The 15,636-nt window shown below is 46.3% G+C and overlaps 1 protein-coding gene and 1 long non-coding RNA gene across 8 annotated transcripts in view; one reads left to right on the forward strand and one right to left on the reverse strand.

Annotated features, from left to right (window-relative positions):
- FRMPD4 (FERM and PDZ domain containing 4) overlaps window positions 1-15,636 on the forward strand; it is a 295,689-nt gene that overhangs the window by 74,985 nt on the left and 205,068 nt on the right. Inside the window, exon 1 of one of the 7 annotated variants that reach the window (XM_088667724.1) lies at window positions 13,254-13,393. The exons of 5 other annotated variants lie outside the window; for them this stretch is intronic. In XM_088667724.1, the coding sequence (XP_088523850.1) occupies window positions 13,353-13,393 (41 nt within the window). In that variant the 5' untranslated portion in view covers window positions 13,254-13,352. Of the gene's footprint in view, window positions 1-13,253; window positions 13,394-13,415; window positions 13,560-15,636 lie in introns of those variants that run through there. One more of the 7 variants, XM_088667727.1, reaches the window with a different exon arrangement.
- On the reverse strand, window positions 987-13,410 carry LOC148685903 (uncharacterized). The gene is made up of 2 exons (XR_015949511.1): window positions 13,272-13,410; window positions 987-2,187 (listed from the first exon to the last, which is right to left on the reverse strand). It is a non-coding gene; the product is annotated as an uncharacterized LOC148685903 (long non-coding RNA).

Here is a 15,636-nt window from a genome sequence, read left to right on the forward strand (position 1 = left end):
ATCTTACTGATTTCAGTGGAGTTTCTCAAGGTTATGAAAAACTGCCCAGTTGTATAGCTGTTAACCCCATCTCTCGGCCTGAACTGCTCATCCAAGTAAGGGTTTGTGTAGAAGATTACTGTGCATGTATTCAGGAAAAAGAGGGTATAGGGAAGTCCAGCAGAGCTCATTTGCAAAGCCATCTTTAAAATGATCTAATGGAGAGCTGGGGCTGAGTCGTTGCACTGCTTAACAAAATCAACCGGAATGTTGTCATAGTTGTTGCATTTGGATGTCACAATGCGGTCTATATCTCCTGACATTTGCACCAGAGGAATAGAGGAGCCTAGGAAAGAGGGGTTGGAGGCCAAAGCTCAAAAGGCCTTGGTTAATTTCCCTTGTTAGAACTTGCTCACTAGGCACACTCCATGATGCTGCTGCTATGGACCTGCCAGTGAAGTCTGTGGCTGAACAAGCGACTTGAATCTGGGTTTCCCACCGCTAGTCCAATGCTCTATCTGCTACACCTATCTGCTCAGATAACCAGTGTGCTGGCTTTCCATTTGGTAATTTGAATCCTGGATGCAGTGGTTGTTCCTGACTTGAGTTTGCCTGCCTTGTAGATGTGTTTGTTGATGCAAACTTATTTTTCCCTTTATGTTCTGCTAAGTCCTTTTCTTTTTTGAAGCAGCTGCAGTCATGGTCTATCGCTTTGGACCACCTTTACTAGTGTACAGGATCATAAATCAACATGTAGCTGGTTGTCTGCATTTTCATTTAGCTTGTCAATATTCCTCAAGTGGTTAAAACAAGTACAGTATGTGGGGGATGGCAGGCTAGTGAAAATGTGAGCTGTACTATTTGCAACGTGGTAGTATACTGAATCCATAAGTGGCTTTAGATGGTATTTCATAACTTTAAATAATATATGCCTATTGCATACTTTTAAGTGTGAGACAAGACAATTCAGTTGAGTTTGCTGGAGGAAAGATAACATTGGAAGCCACTTTTAATGAACCAATTTCCTTTATTTTGTAGATTAACATGTCACACTTGGCAGTTCCCCATTGCCTTGCAAAAGTACATACACAACACATCACAAAGAATCACAGAAATGGGGAAGCAGATTCAAATTGGCAGACAGCATTGTCACCTTGTCATGCTTTGTATCAATTAATAACAATTGACCAGGCAATTTACAACTTTATACAATTTCTGTGTCCTCTGCATACTAATATTAATTTAATTGTGCATTGTGTGGAGTGATTTGCATGTAGAGTGGCATTCTGAGACTATTTGAACACACATACCATACCACTATGTAAATGAAGCATTGGCAGAGAGCCAGTTGAAGCCATTTCTTTTTAAGGACTTGGGCCACTCTCATTTGGTAATTTGCTTGGATACACTGAAGACACGGTTTCTTGAATGCTGTCTCGAAATCTCTATCTATCATCTATAGATTGATTGATCTATCTATCAATCAATCTATTGTGATTGAGACTCTCTCTCGGCAAAGCAACCGCTCCTTATATTTCCAGCATGTGTGCCCACATTTAGAACTCTGAAGCTAGCAGGAAGCAGTAGACGGCAATTTGGAACAGCTAAATGGTTAGAATGGAAAGAGTTTAAGTGCCAGCTCCCCATGCAGTTCCTCTGCTCCTGCTTGTGCCCTCCTTTCCTTGGTGTTGGTTACTTTGCTTTTCAAATGAACTGGGGGGGGGAGTTGCACAGATCTACATGTAATATCTAGTTTGGCCCTTAAACTGAGGAGATCTTGAACTTATCTGTCACTGCAGAGGCATGCACATGCATTTATTTCCATATTGCGGTGATGTCAAACTGTTTGCTCCAAGAAAATGAAAAACAGTAGAATATTTTACTTGTTGCTTTGGAATTTGCTTTCAGCTCCATTTAGCATTGTTTGGTTTGACAGGCTGTGAAGTTTTCTGCCGTTCTTCTGTTCTCCACATGTTGTCATTTGCATGCAGAATCCCCCAGCAATAAATTCACATGCCCATCACTGCTCCACTCCATGACTAGAATTAACTCTCTCAGGTGCTCAGGATGGAGGCTGCACAAGGATCTCTGTGCTGCTGTCAGAACTGTTCTTTGTAACCAGGCATTTTCCATACCTGAGGGTATATAGTAAACTTTGTTTGGGTCCAGGACGCATCTTATTCCTTGGCTCCCTTCAGCCTGGTTAACCTAAGACAAAATAGAGAGTGGCATATTAGCAGACTTGTTACACAGTTCTTTGCATAGTCACAGATAATATCAGTGAACCACTCAGGAGCCAGAAGTGCAATACTGTAGCTCGTAGCATAACAAAAAAGTTATTTATTAAGGCAAATATAGAGCTATCAAAACCATTTTAGAAAAATAAAACTCACACAGCACTTGACTTGGATAAGAATGTATAGTCCAGTGTCTGAACAAGATAGCATATCAAGCTTTGTTTAGTAACCATAGTTATTTATCTCAGGAGTGTTTTTATTAAGCCATTTAGATTACCAGGTATCTGCAGTTACAATACTAAGTGAGGAAGCACTTTCTTTTATCTGTCCTGAACCTTTTCAAAATTCAGCTTCATTGGATGTATCTGAGTTCCAGTGTTATAAGAGAGGGTGAAAATTATGCTATGCCTAATTTTATAAACGTCTATCATGTCTTCTCTTACTCACTTCTTCTCTAAACCCAAAAGCCCTAAATGCTGCAACCTTTCCTCATAGGGTAGTTGGTCCACCCTCTGCCATTATCTGAACCTTTTACAATTCGACAATATCCTTTGTGAGGTGAGGTGACCAGAGCTGTACACAGTATTCCAAGTGTGGTTGTACCATAGATTTGTAAAATGGTATCATGATATCAGCAATTTTATTTTCAGTTCCTTTTCTAAGGATCTCCACTATGGAATTCACCTGTTCCACAGCTGCCCCACATACAGCTGTGTTGACATCTTCATTGCCCAAATGCCTCATTCCTGGTTCACCAGTCCAGACCCCATGAGCATATATATGAAATTAAGATACACCCCCCCCCCTGTCAGGGGATTGTTGCAGCTACTCTCGAGTAAAGACGCTCCAGTCTGCTCTGTCTTTAAGAGCTTTATTGTGCATACATTTACAGTACAGAGACATCAGAAAACATAAAAAAAATCCTTCAGTAGCACCTTAAAGACCAACTAAGTTTTTATTTTGGTATGAGCTTTCGTGTGCATGCACACGTATCTGAAGAAGTGTGCATGCACACGAAAGCTCATACCAAAATAAAAACTTAGTTGGTCTTTAAGGTGCTACTGAAGGAATTTTTTTATTTTACTTCGACCCAGACTAACACGGCTACCTACCTGTAATCAGAAAACATGACTGCCTATTCTGATTCAGAACCCAGCAATGGCGCTTGTCTGTTTTTGTGCCAGCATAATAGTCTGGGGACCCCAACATGCCACCCCCTTGCCCTACATCTGGGTGTGTGCCCCAACGTGGGCGCCGGAAGGGGCTGCGTTCCTTCTCCCGTCCTTTGGCTGGAGCGTTGCAGAGGCTCCGACACCTTGCTGTGCTGTCCTTCCTCCTCTGATGCGCCTTGGAGCCCCCTCTCTATTCCGCTCCATTCCTCATTCCCTCTTCCTGACCCGCTGCTTGCGCTATCACTGGGCAAAGTGCTGGTCAGGATGACTGGGGGAGGGTCCCTGTAGGGAGTCCCCCTGAGACCCCCCCCAACATGCATCACTTAACATTTATCTACATTGAATTGCATTAGACATTTTACTGCCTATTTGCTCATTTTGGATGTGTTCCTTTTGGCGCTCTTAGCAATCCCTTTTTGTTTTAACCTTTTAGTGTCACCAGCAAACTTGGTTCCCTCATTCTTCAGCTCTAGGGCTTTCACCTGCTTGCTTGCCAAGCAGAGCCAATGAGCAAGCAAGTAATGGCAGCCATAGCTCCTTCTTCTCATTTCCACTGGGAGGCAGGTGAACAAACAGGCAAATTGCAGTACAGTGGTACCTCTGGTTAAGAACTTAATTTGTTCCGGAGGTCTGTTCTTAACCTGAAACTGTTCTTAACCTGAAGCACCACTTTAGATAATGGGGCCTCCTGCTGCTGCCGCGTCACCAGAGCACGATTTCTGTTCTCATCCTGAAGCAAAGTTCTTAACCTGAGGTACTATTTCTAGGTTAGCGGAGTCTGTAACCTGAAGCGTTTGTAACCTGAAGTGTTTGTAACCCAAGGTACCACTGTAGTGAAGAAGAGGAGCAGGTCCAGGGAGCTCTTCTCAGTGGGCCTTCAGTCATGCTGTCCCTTGACCCTGGCAACTGAAAGGCACAATCTCTTTTTACATAATCCTTCCTCTCTATAGCCCTTCCTCTCTTGGTCCTATCCATTAATGAAATTGCAACCCCAGTGGGGGTGAGGAGAGTGAGACTCCAGTGACTGGTGCCATTTTATTTCCTAAAATCATAGAATTGTAGAGTTGGAGGGGACCACAGGGGTCATCTAGAACAATCCCCTGCAATGCAGGAATCTTTTGCCCAGCTTGGGGCTTGAACTCACAACCCTGAAATGAAGAGTTTCATGCTTTACCGACTAAGCTGTATGCGGCAGGATAATGCCCCTTTTGATACATTATTCACAAACACAAGCATTCATGTCCTTAACCTATCCTACCAATCTTGCTCATTTGTTAGGAAATAAATCTCATTCTCCAGCACAAATTGTAATTTTTTGCACCAATTTCTTACTTTCTATGCCTGACATGTCATTGCAACCTCACATGTACACTCCAAATGAAACACAGCTAACGTGTTTAGTACTTGTCATAGGTCAGATCTATTTGCGCAAGGTTTGTTTGTCAGTTTCTTTGCAATACAGTGTATCAGCAGGTGTTGTGTCTCAGTTATTTGTCCAGGGTTTTAAAGATCAATTTGTTAAAGTGTAATGGTCCTACAAATTCTGGGGATTACGAAATGGTAATTGCCGAGGGTGAAACCTGCCTTGAAAGCCACAGTCCTTCCGGGGGAGCTGTCCAGCAATCATGGCTGAGCTGCTACACTCAGGATGGCTTCAGAAGTCTCCTTAGTGATCTCACCTCTAGTAAACTGTCATTAAAGGTAAAGGGACCCCTGACCATTAGGTCCAGTCGTGACCGACTCTGGGGTTGTGGCGCTCATCTTGCATTATTGGTTGAGGGAGCCGGCGTACAGCTTCCGGGTCATGTGGCCAGCACGACAAAGCCGCTTCTGGCGAACCAGAGCAGCACACGGAAACGCCGTTTACCTTCCCGCTGTAGTGGTACCTATTTATCTACTTGCACTTTGACGTGCTTTCGAACTGCTAGGTTGGCAGGAGCTGGGACCGAGCATTAGCGGAAGAGAAATAGAATACTGTTTCTAGACCACCCATTGTCTTTACAAGATTGTATATTCCTGTTTTTGTTTGTTTGTTTGTATTTGTATTTGTTTTGTTTGTATTATTGTTAACCCTCCCTTAGATCTTGCCTGCTCTGACACTCACAAGCTGCACCTAGGCTGGGTCAGTTCTCATTTCGACTTCAAAAGTATCAGATTTGGGCTTTGCAAGATCGGCAGGTGGCACGTTCCAACACAGGTACCCTAGCTCAACACCCACCCATCCTCACAAGCTAATTGTTTCATTTTTGCTGCGATACGTCCCTCCCATCCCCACACATTGCCAGTTTTGTATTGCCATACTAAATGAGCTGCTTGAGTGAGAATGGAAGCTGTCATATTATGGCGAGAGGTCTTATTTCTTTATTTACTCATGGCATTTATATCTTTGTGTGTTTCACTGCTGTCACCAGTCTGCATCTCATTTCTTCCTGCATCTTAGCCCTGCTTCAGCCTGGTTTTCCCATTCACCATTCTGCACTATCTAAATAACTGGCTTCTCCTGCTCACTATTCCCAGCAAACTATCCTACTCCTGCCAATACAAGAACTGTCAGGCCTGGAGCCATGAGCTTGACAGAGGAGCTATTCACTTAGGAAGGAAGGTTAAAACTGGAGCCAGGATACAAACTGCAGAAACAGCAGAAGTAGTGCCCACAAGCCAGCTAAGGTAAGGAGGTGGATAAAAGGTGCACCAGCTAGCAGCTAGGCAGTAATTTCTTATTCTAAGCCTGCAAATTTGATGAGCACCTCCTCAATTCCTGCATTCAAGTTGTTCTTAAAATGGTTGAACAACAGCAGGCCCCGGACAGAACCCTGCAGCACCCCACTTGTCAGTTTTTGTTTGGCCAGTCAACCAGCTACAAATCCACCTGCCAGTTACCTTACTCCGCCCCAACCCCCAAAAATGCCCTCACAAACGCCCCTGTTTACAAGTCCAGGTCATGAGCTCCCAGAAGCTACAATCAGCTAAATAGAACTGCTGCTGACTTGAGTTGCTCTGTGTGCTGAATCCAAAGCTATGGCTTTGGGGAACCCCTCTCCCTTGAAACCTAATGGGGAAGCAAGATAGGTTGGATAGTTAATGTTGTGAGCCCTTCCACCCTATACTCAGGATATATATTCACATATCTACACATACACAAAACCATCTACATTAACGGCACCGTCTTCAGTGACCTTCATTCGGAGGAAATTGAACCCTGGATTCAATTCTCTTGCCTCTCAGAGTTTGGGGTGTGCACAACAATGTTATAAATGTACAATAGATAAACCAGGGACTATGTAGTGGTATACACAAAAATGATATAGAAGCAAAAGGAGTTTGAGTTTGCTGTTTGGCTCTTCATCCAGCTTGGATTATGTTCTGTTAAACAGTATTTTTCAATCAACAGCTCTGCCATGAAAAAGAAATGCTCAAAGGTGTATTTAATAGTAACAAAATAAAAAGCTTGTATTATGAAAATGAGCTTTTAATTGCTTCTCTGGGACTAAAGCAAATTGGAAGTTATGAAAAGTATTTACGTTCAAACTGACTTAATTAGTTTTCATCTGCTGTAGAGTCAAAAGTGCAATGAAATTATCTAGAGTTTCCTAGATATATCCTGAAAAACAACAAAAATTGCTTGGTGAATTAAAATGAAATCTTGCCCCTTTGGAAATGTACTCTGATAATGTCCTAAATATCTAAATATATTTTATAACATATGCTATGTATCATAATGTGCTAGGTCTAGCACTGTTGAATGCTTGGCACATCTTGAGAAAATGTCCTCTGGAATTATCTTCTTTTCTAACCTATGGGAGTGTTAACAAGTGAGAAAATTGGTGGTTGCCTGAAAAGACCTAATATTTCAGAAACTCCATTTCTTGTGATTCTTAGGGGTCATGATGTGGGTTGAGAGCTCTGATAATAACTGTGGCAGATGCAAGGTAAAGGTAAAAGCATTCCTCTTTCACACATGTGCACTGGTCTCAGATCAGAGAAAGAAGGGAAATCACATTGGTGTTCAGGAATATATCTATGAAAATTGGATAAGCTGTGCATGCATGTGAGATCATGGAATGGAGAGATGTGAAAAGAGGTTCCTGTCCCAAACTTGGAAGCGGAGGGCATTTGTGTGTGTGCAGAATTAAATCTGTATTGCGTCTGATATTACTGCTGTAGGCAAAATTGGATCTTCTTGAGTACATGTTTGTGAATCAGTCCTAAGATAAATGACATGCCAAGATTCTGTAGTTTTAATTTAATTTTTGTACAATTCTAATTCTGAATTGATAAAAGAAGATTTAATTGGGAAGTTTTCAGATCCTGAGCACAAACATTAAATTAAATGCTATGCTGTGTAATTGCCCGTGGTATGTTTCTAAGATGAATGGGTGTTTCTTGTCTGAGCTGCTCAGAGTTCTCATAAGGTAAGGAGGCAGTCAATCATTCTTCTTTGTTGCTTTAAATAATAGAATAGCACGAAACCAACAGTACCTTGTGTGTTTGTACAAAATGTTCCTCTTTAACCCAGTACCTTTCTGAACACGAATAAGGATCTGCTGGATCTTTCAAGGATGCAGTGGTTAGATCTTACCAGGTCCCATAGCTTTGGTGAAGGGGCTTTAAATGAAGATGCATCCCATATAGGTAAGGGTAAAGGGACCCCTGATCATTAGGTCCAGTCGTGGACAACTCTGGGGTTGAGGCGCTCATCTCGCTTTATTGGCCGAGGGAGCCGGCGTACAACTTCTGGGTCATGTAGCCAGCATGATTAAGCTGCTTCTGGCGAACCAGAGCAGCCCACGGAAATGCTGTTTACCTTCCTGCTGGAGCGGTACCTATTTATCTACTTGCACTTTGACATGCTTTCGAACTGCTAGGTTGGCAGGAGTTCACCCCATCACGGGGATTCAAACCGGCGACCTTCTGATTGGCAAGCCCTGGAATATGTGGTTTAGACCACAGCGACACCCACATCCCTTATATATCCCATATAGATGAGCATAAAAAGACGAGTTGGGGCAAGATTTGCTCCTGCAGTCTGAAAAGACTATTTTAGACTATTTTAGACTGCATAGTTTATCTACTATGAAGAAAACTACCCAACTCTAAATTGATTACATCCGTATTTAGCACGCATGAGTTGTAAACATGTTCATCTGAAGAAAAATGGGGTGTTCCAAGATGAGGAAGGGGGCATTGAGCAGAACGGTAGCAGATATGGCTTACATGTGGTAGAAAGCTGGCTGAGGAGACGGATAAACCTGTGAACTTTTTTTTTTAATGTTCAAATGAACTTTTTGGGAGAAAAAGGACTGTACACTAGCATGTATCTCCACAGCATGGATTATGGGAAAGATCATGAAGCTCAGGCACAGACCGGCTACAAGTCTTCTTGTCAAGCAGAAATTACAACAGGAAACAATTAATCAATCCTCTTACTTGGGTGCCTGAAGCAGAAAAGACCCTCCCACCTATGGATCCCTATATAAACCACTCCAAAAATATTAGAGGGTGCTGGGTAGATTCTGTCAACAATATCCCAATGATGGATGGTGCTCTCTTCCATAACTCCCATCCTCAGGTATTTCATGATTTCCCATCTATTTGTTTCCTTGTTCTCTTCAGGCTATATGTAGGTGGTGTGGGAGGATCTCAGTTTTGTTTTATTGTAAGACTCCACATCCTGGACTGATTTAGGCTGTGTGAGAAAGTTCCAGTATTAATATTCTGGCTTCAGCTTATAGACCAGGGGTGGGAAACCTCAGGCCCTGGGACCAAAAATGGCCATTCAGGACTCTGGTTCTCAGGACTCTCCCCAAGCCACATACCCCCCTCACTCGCCCTTGATTTGCACTCTGGGCGCTTTTGCTTGGCCAGAATGTATCCTTGAACCTGATAATGCCTCTCGGTTGCCTTGATGGACGACAGAGGTGTGTATGTGTGTGTGTGTGTGTGTGTGTGTGTGTGTGTGTGTGTGTGTGTGTGTGTAGAAAGTAGCCTATTGTACAACACACAAAACGTTACATCTATAGCTCTGCCCCCACATTTGCCTCTCACCACTGGCATGCGTCCCTCAGGTGGTTGCTGAGAAGTTTCAAAAGGTTCTCCACTCCTGTTACAGATGTGCACTTTAGTGTTCCTGAGGCTGCTTCACACACCCCTACTTTACTTGTATGTATTGAAGCCTGTCCCTTCACTACTGCACACAGGCATTGAGAAGACATTAGTGGAGGATGATAGGTTAGTTAATGTACAGTCCACACTATCAGACGCAATACAGATTTAATGGAAGTACCTATGTCCTATCCATGTCATCTCCAAAGAAAACCCCACTGGAGAAGGCTGCTTTACAGAGCTACTAACTGTTGGCAGATTTTATGCTAACCTAGAGGTGGATCATTAGTCTGACAAAATAGGACCACTTCATATAGAATAGGCGGATTTCCCCATACACAGTGCCACAGAGACAGAATAATCTGCACCTAACAAACATTTTCTTACCACACAGCAATTAAAACAGGGGTCGCTAACCTTGCTTTTTAGCTTGAGGGCTGCATTGGGAAGCTGCAGGCCACTGGTGGTGGGTGACTCTCTCTCTCTCTCACACACACAGCAGAAAGCACACATTTCTTTAAAATCAACCTTGGTTTTTAAAAGCAAGCAAGACAGCAATTCTACATTTGTGTGTATATGTGTACGAGGAGGGACAATCAAGCCTCCCCCTCCCCACTTTCCCAAATAGATGAGCAACACCACCTCCCACAGTCTGACTGCACACAGCCTCATCTTCTAGATCACGCCTTTCAATTTCTCAGTAGAGACAAGCTCACAACATTTTGGAAGTGGAGGGTGCGGGGGGGGGGGGAGCCAATCAGCAGCTGTTGCTGGTGAGGAGAGGAGATCAAACGGGAAGCAAAAAATAGCAACCTCTCGGCCTTTCCTTTGCCATGAATAAGGCAAAAGGCTGAAAGGACAGGCACCCACACAAGCCCCCAGTCAGGAAGACACCCAGGCACTCACCTCCCAGCTGCACTTCCTCACCCGTTCTGTTCCACTTGGTGTCAGGGAAGTATGCAAGCAAGAAAAAGATTGTGGCTTTTTAATGTGCATTGTTTGTTATGTTTTATGTATGTCACAAGCTGCCCAGAGTGGCTGGGGCAATCCAGTCAGATGGGTGGGGTACAATATCATCATCATCATCATCATCATCATCATCATCATCATCATTATATAGTGGCTGCTTCCCTTTCCTCTTCTTCTCATCCTCCCTGGGCACCATAGCAGGGAGGACTGGGTCCATTATGAGCATCTTCCTCCATCTGGTGCCGCACAGAGAAATGGGAAGGGAGGCTTGGGCCGCCCAGATGTTGTTGTACAACAACTCTCATAATCCCATGCTGGCTGGGGGCTGATGAAAGATGGAGCCCAACAACTTCTCAAGGGCTACAGCCGGTTCCCCCATCCCTGGCCCAGAATGTTAGTTATGGAAGGAACAGCCTCTTTATTCTTACCTGTACTCTCCCTCTAGGTGGGTGCAGTGGTTGGAACTGGGTCCAAAACCCCAATCCTGCCATCCTCACCACACAGCGAGAGAGGGCGGCTTGCCTTCTTTTGCCAACAGGCTCCCTCTGGATGGCATCTGCTGGACTCAGCCCTTCTTGCTTCAATCCCAGAAGACAGAGGGAGGGATGTGAGCAGAGGGAGCATTCTGGCAGGAAGAGGGCAAGTGGGCAATTATCAAGGGCAGTAGTAGCAACTATCATTTGCCCAGCCCTCCACTTGTCTTCACTTGTGGGCAGCATGGTGGGCAGAATCCCAACCATTGTGCCACCCAGTCTATACCACAGGCCCAACAGCAGGGGAGTGAGCCGGCGAGGAGGCACAAGTGGCTGCTCACAGTTTCTCTTTAGGTAGCACCATGGCCCCAATCCCTCCTGCTACAGTGCCGAGAGAGAGGGTGAACAAGACTGTGGAGGTGGGACCAGCAGGCTTCCCTGGAAGTGGCAGAGCTCAGAGGAAGAGGGATAAAGGAAGCAGCCTTAAACCAACTCAAAGGCTAGATCCATCTAACTCAGGCACGTCTGAACTGACTGGCAGGGGCTAATCCAGATTCCAGGCAGGTATCTCTCCCAAACTTAGCTGGAGATGCCAGAGACTCTACCTGAGGCCTTCGCCATCCAAAGCTGCAGCTGTTCCCCAAGGTGCACCCAGCAGGGATTGCTTCCAGGCCCGTCTTAATCACATCGAGCAAAGGTCCCTCCACCGCCTCCCCCCCCCCCCAACTCACCACAGAAGCAGAAGAGGGACATGGCATAGGCGGGCCAGGCGCTGAGGGCAGGCCGGGCTCAGGGGCGCCGCAGCGGGTGGGCCGGGCTGCCTGGTTGTCCTCCAGGGCGCCGGCGCCGCCTCCTCCTGCGTGGAGGCCTCTGTTGGGGGGAGGGCGGTGCCGCGCAGCGCCCGGCCTCTTGTCCTCCTCCTGCCCCCGACCAGACCCGCCAGGCTGAGGCCAGGACTTGAACCCGCGGCGGGTGGGCTGGAGGGAGGCAAGAAGCAGGGCGAGTAAGAAGGCGGCCCGGCTGTCTGGCGGCCCGGCACATTGCGCCACCCAGCCTTGCCTTAGGGCCGGCCCTGATTGCTTCTAAGGGAATTCCTGGCTGGGGCTCTTTCCACCTCACATTGCTTTCCCTCTGAGGAAGGAGGGATTGTGTGGGGGGGGGGGGTTTACTGCTTCTATTGTCTTTCCAAACCAGCAAGAGCTCCTGATCTGCTTTTCCTTCAAAATGAGAGAGGCTGTGAAGCACTCAGGGTGCTTAAAAATAAAGCACCCGTCAGGGTGGCAACGTGAATAAAATATTGGGGGAGAAGGTAAGCCCCGCACCATATAATCCATCACAAGATACAGTGCAAGCACACAAATTGCATGGCAATGTCCATTAACTTTGGGGGCCCCAAGCACCCTCAAATATTTTATGGGGGCACATGGGCATAGACAGGATTTGTGTTAGGGGGCAGCACCCCAGTCAGTTAAGTATTTTTATTGATTTTTATTTATTTAGCTTCCCCCTTGCCCTGCTTGGCCCCTAGGAGTTGGCTTGTATGGTGCCGGTTGACTCTCAATCTTGCATCTGCAAGCACAGCTGCATTTTGAGAAGGAGCTCGCTTGCATCTCTCCCGGGGACTTGTTTGTCACGGTGCAAGTGTCTTGCAGGAACAAATGAGAAACACCGTGTGCCTCCATGCCTACACAAAGTGTCACCACTGAGCAGCCCCCTCCAAGATGGCATCACCCACTACCACCACCAAATGGAGCAGAAGCCCTGCGCGCCTGAGGGAAGGCAGTGGCGGGCGCGAGGCAGCTGGTGGGCCCTGTCGGCAGGTGCACGGGATTAGCAACAGCTGCTGCTTCCCCAGCTGTTGAGGCTCCGGGCCGAGCGAGGCGCCTTTTTTTTCCCGCCCCCTGCGAGGAGGCTGCTCGCGCCACGGCGAGGAGGCTGCCTGCTTCGTTCCTGCGCGGAGCTGGCCTCTGCGCAGACGCGGAGGCGCTTCCTCCCTTCGCCTAGCCGGCCCGACGCCTCGCCGGCTTAGCCCCAGAGCTGGCCGGGCTGACGAGGGCGCGCGTGCGCGAGTAAGCAAGCAAGCAGCCCAGGCGGCGGCGGCGGCGGCGGCGGCAGCAGCGGCAGCAGCAGCGGCAGCAGCAGCAGCAGCAGCAGCATTTTCACTGCCATCGATGGTGCTGCCGCTGGGAGATGCTGCACGCTCAGCTCCCGGCCGGAGGGGGGTAGCAGCAGCAGCGGCAACAGCAGCAACAGCAGCCACTGCCATCGCCTTCGTCGCTAGCTCCTTCTTCCGAGGCAAGGATTGCTGCTGGTGCTGGAAGAGAACAGCCATGCCTCACCTTCTTCCTGACATGGAGCTGCTGCTGGAGTGAGCGGGCGAGCGGGGCACGAAGCAAGGCAGAGCTCCGGCCGCTGCATGGATGGATGTGTTTAGCTTTGTCAAGATTGCCAAGCTCTCCGGGTAGGTCCTCCTCCTCTCCTCTCTTCACTGGGTCTTTCTTGGGTTATCTCGAATTCTTTCAGCTGCTGCTGCTGCTGCTGCTGCTTCCTCCTCCTCTCTTGGTCTCTCTGGTCCATTTGGGGCGATGATGGGCGTTTGGCGCTGGAGAAGCGGAAGGGAGTGAGAGGTGAGTCCGCGAAGCCCCTTCAACTTCCTCGCCGCTCCAGCGGAGGTCCTGCGTTTGCTGACGGAGGGCGCCCCCTCCCTCCTCCTGCCCGCGGCATCTGCTCTGGGCTCATGTCATACAGCCAGCGGCTCCCTATGTGCGCTGCATGGATCATCATGTTGATGATGCTCCTCGGAAGGGGAATGTGGGGCGGGGGGCTTGGACATGGGGCAGCAGTGGTGTCAGAACTCTTTGGCTGAGCTCCAGATGTAGGTTCTCCTTAGTTCATGGGCGATTCCCGCACCAGCACCCCAAAAGCTGGTAGGGTGACCCTAGGTGGAGAAAGCCCCCCCCCAGCCTTAATTGAGATGCCCTGAAGCCCTGCTTGGATGGGAAGGGAGGTGGATCCACAATCTTACGGAAAGCATTATATAGTTTTTAGAAATCTTGTGAATTAACTTGCAATCCAGTCTTGGTTAACTAGCTACCCTCAACTTGGTTACTGAACTATGGTGGTGCTCCTTGGTTATCAAGATGGCATTAGTAAATTAGAAATGTTGCGCACTAAGAGTTGTGGTTTTTTAAAGAGAAGATGTGCACCAATGCTCAGGACTTTCAGTTCTGCCTTGCATTGGTACCAGCTGATCAGTGCTGAGGAGTTAATTGTGTCCTTACTTAGCATAGCAGGTGGGAAATGCATCTTTCCAGAGGATGAATTTATGTGTCTGATACATTCCACCTCCCTATGCGTAGATATCTCATCTCTTCTCCCAATAGTAGCTGAATGTTGATCTATTGCTGTAGAAAGGAAAGCTCTTTAGAGAAAAGTTAGGCCTAAGGCTACAGAGATATGCATGCACAAACAGGCTGAGACCATTGAAAGCCATTTCATTGTGGTTAAAAAACAGGAGTAGGCTTTCTTGGAAAAAGGTGTCATGGAAACCACAGACATTCTCAAGGTTGTGGTGTGAAAGTGGTCCACCACTTTCATGGTTTTTTTTTTTATAAGGATAATCTTACTGAAGAGTTTTCTCTAGATTGCAACACACTCCAAGTTGCTACTGTGTTCATATATGCTGGTTAACATGCCATATTTACCACTGATCTTTCTTTAGCCATTTCTGAGGTTCTGACTGGAATGAGATGTAGTCAGAGAAGAAAACTCTTGTTGCAGAAATAAAAAGCAGATACGTTATATCAGGATTTTACAGGTTGTGCCACCTGCCAAATTGACAAATGGTTCCTTTATAGTACAGTGTGTATTAAAGTTGGAAAATGCCACAGGTGTGAAACCATATTAAGCCAAACTGCCTCTCCAGTAAAAGCAACCCAAAAAGCCATTGTCTTTATACCACCCCTCCCCCCCAGTATTTTCAAATTATTTCTACCCCAAAATATCCCCATTACATCTTCCTGTGGCAATTGCTAAGGTTTTTAAGCTGTGTGGTTAACCTAACCCATCTCAGAAGCTACTTTGGTATACTATAAATGGCCTTCTGAGGGTGAGGTAATCATCAGGTTTGAAGCTATACCTCTCATGTGATATTTACAAAGTTGCTTAATGTTGTGAAAGGACCTGACCTATGATGTGCAACCTTATATCCATTTTATGCTTTCAGAGTCTTAAATGATAATTATAACAATTATCATGTGTATAATGGAATGGCTGATCTCGTCCTCAGACTTGCATGCTCTAAAAATCTACAGATAGAAATACAGCACACCAGGGAAAAAATGTAGAGGTATAAATTGGCTCCTAAAATACATCTGGTATTCCTTGTTCGAGGTGTATAATATTTTATGGCCATCAAATTTGATGGTGGTGGTTAATATTGCAATCATCTGAATTTGAATAATGGGGATCAGCTGACTAAAAATTGAATGAAAATCCAGAAAAGGAGGAGAGAACTTGGAGGTAGAGGGGAGCAAAGGAACAATGAAGAGGTGGAGGACAGCAGAGACCTGACTGAAGGGGAGCAGATGAGGTGGTGGGGGAGGGGCAAAGAAGAATGATGGAAGCAAAAGTTCTATGGGAGGAGGACTTGAGACTGGGGAAGTCGTGGGAAAATGTGGGGCAAAGTCCTCAGGAGGTATGAAT

The sequence above is a fragment of the Zootoca vivipara genome, chromosome 4, assembly GCF_965207765.1.
Source record: "Zootoca vivipara chromosome 4, rZooViv2.hap1.1, whole genome shotgun sequence".
Lineage (NCBI taxonomy): Eukaryota > Metazoa > Chordata > Lepidosauria > Squamata > Lacertidae > Zootoca > Zootoca vivipara.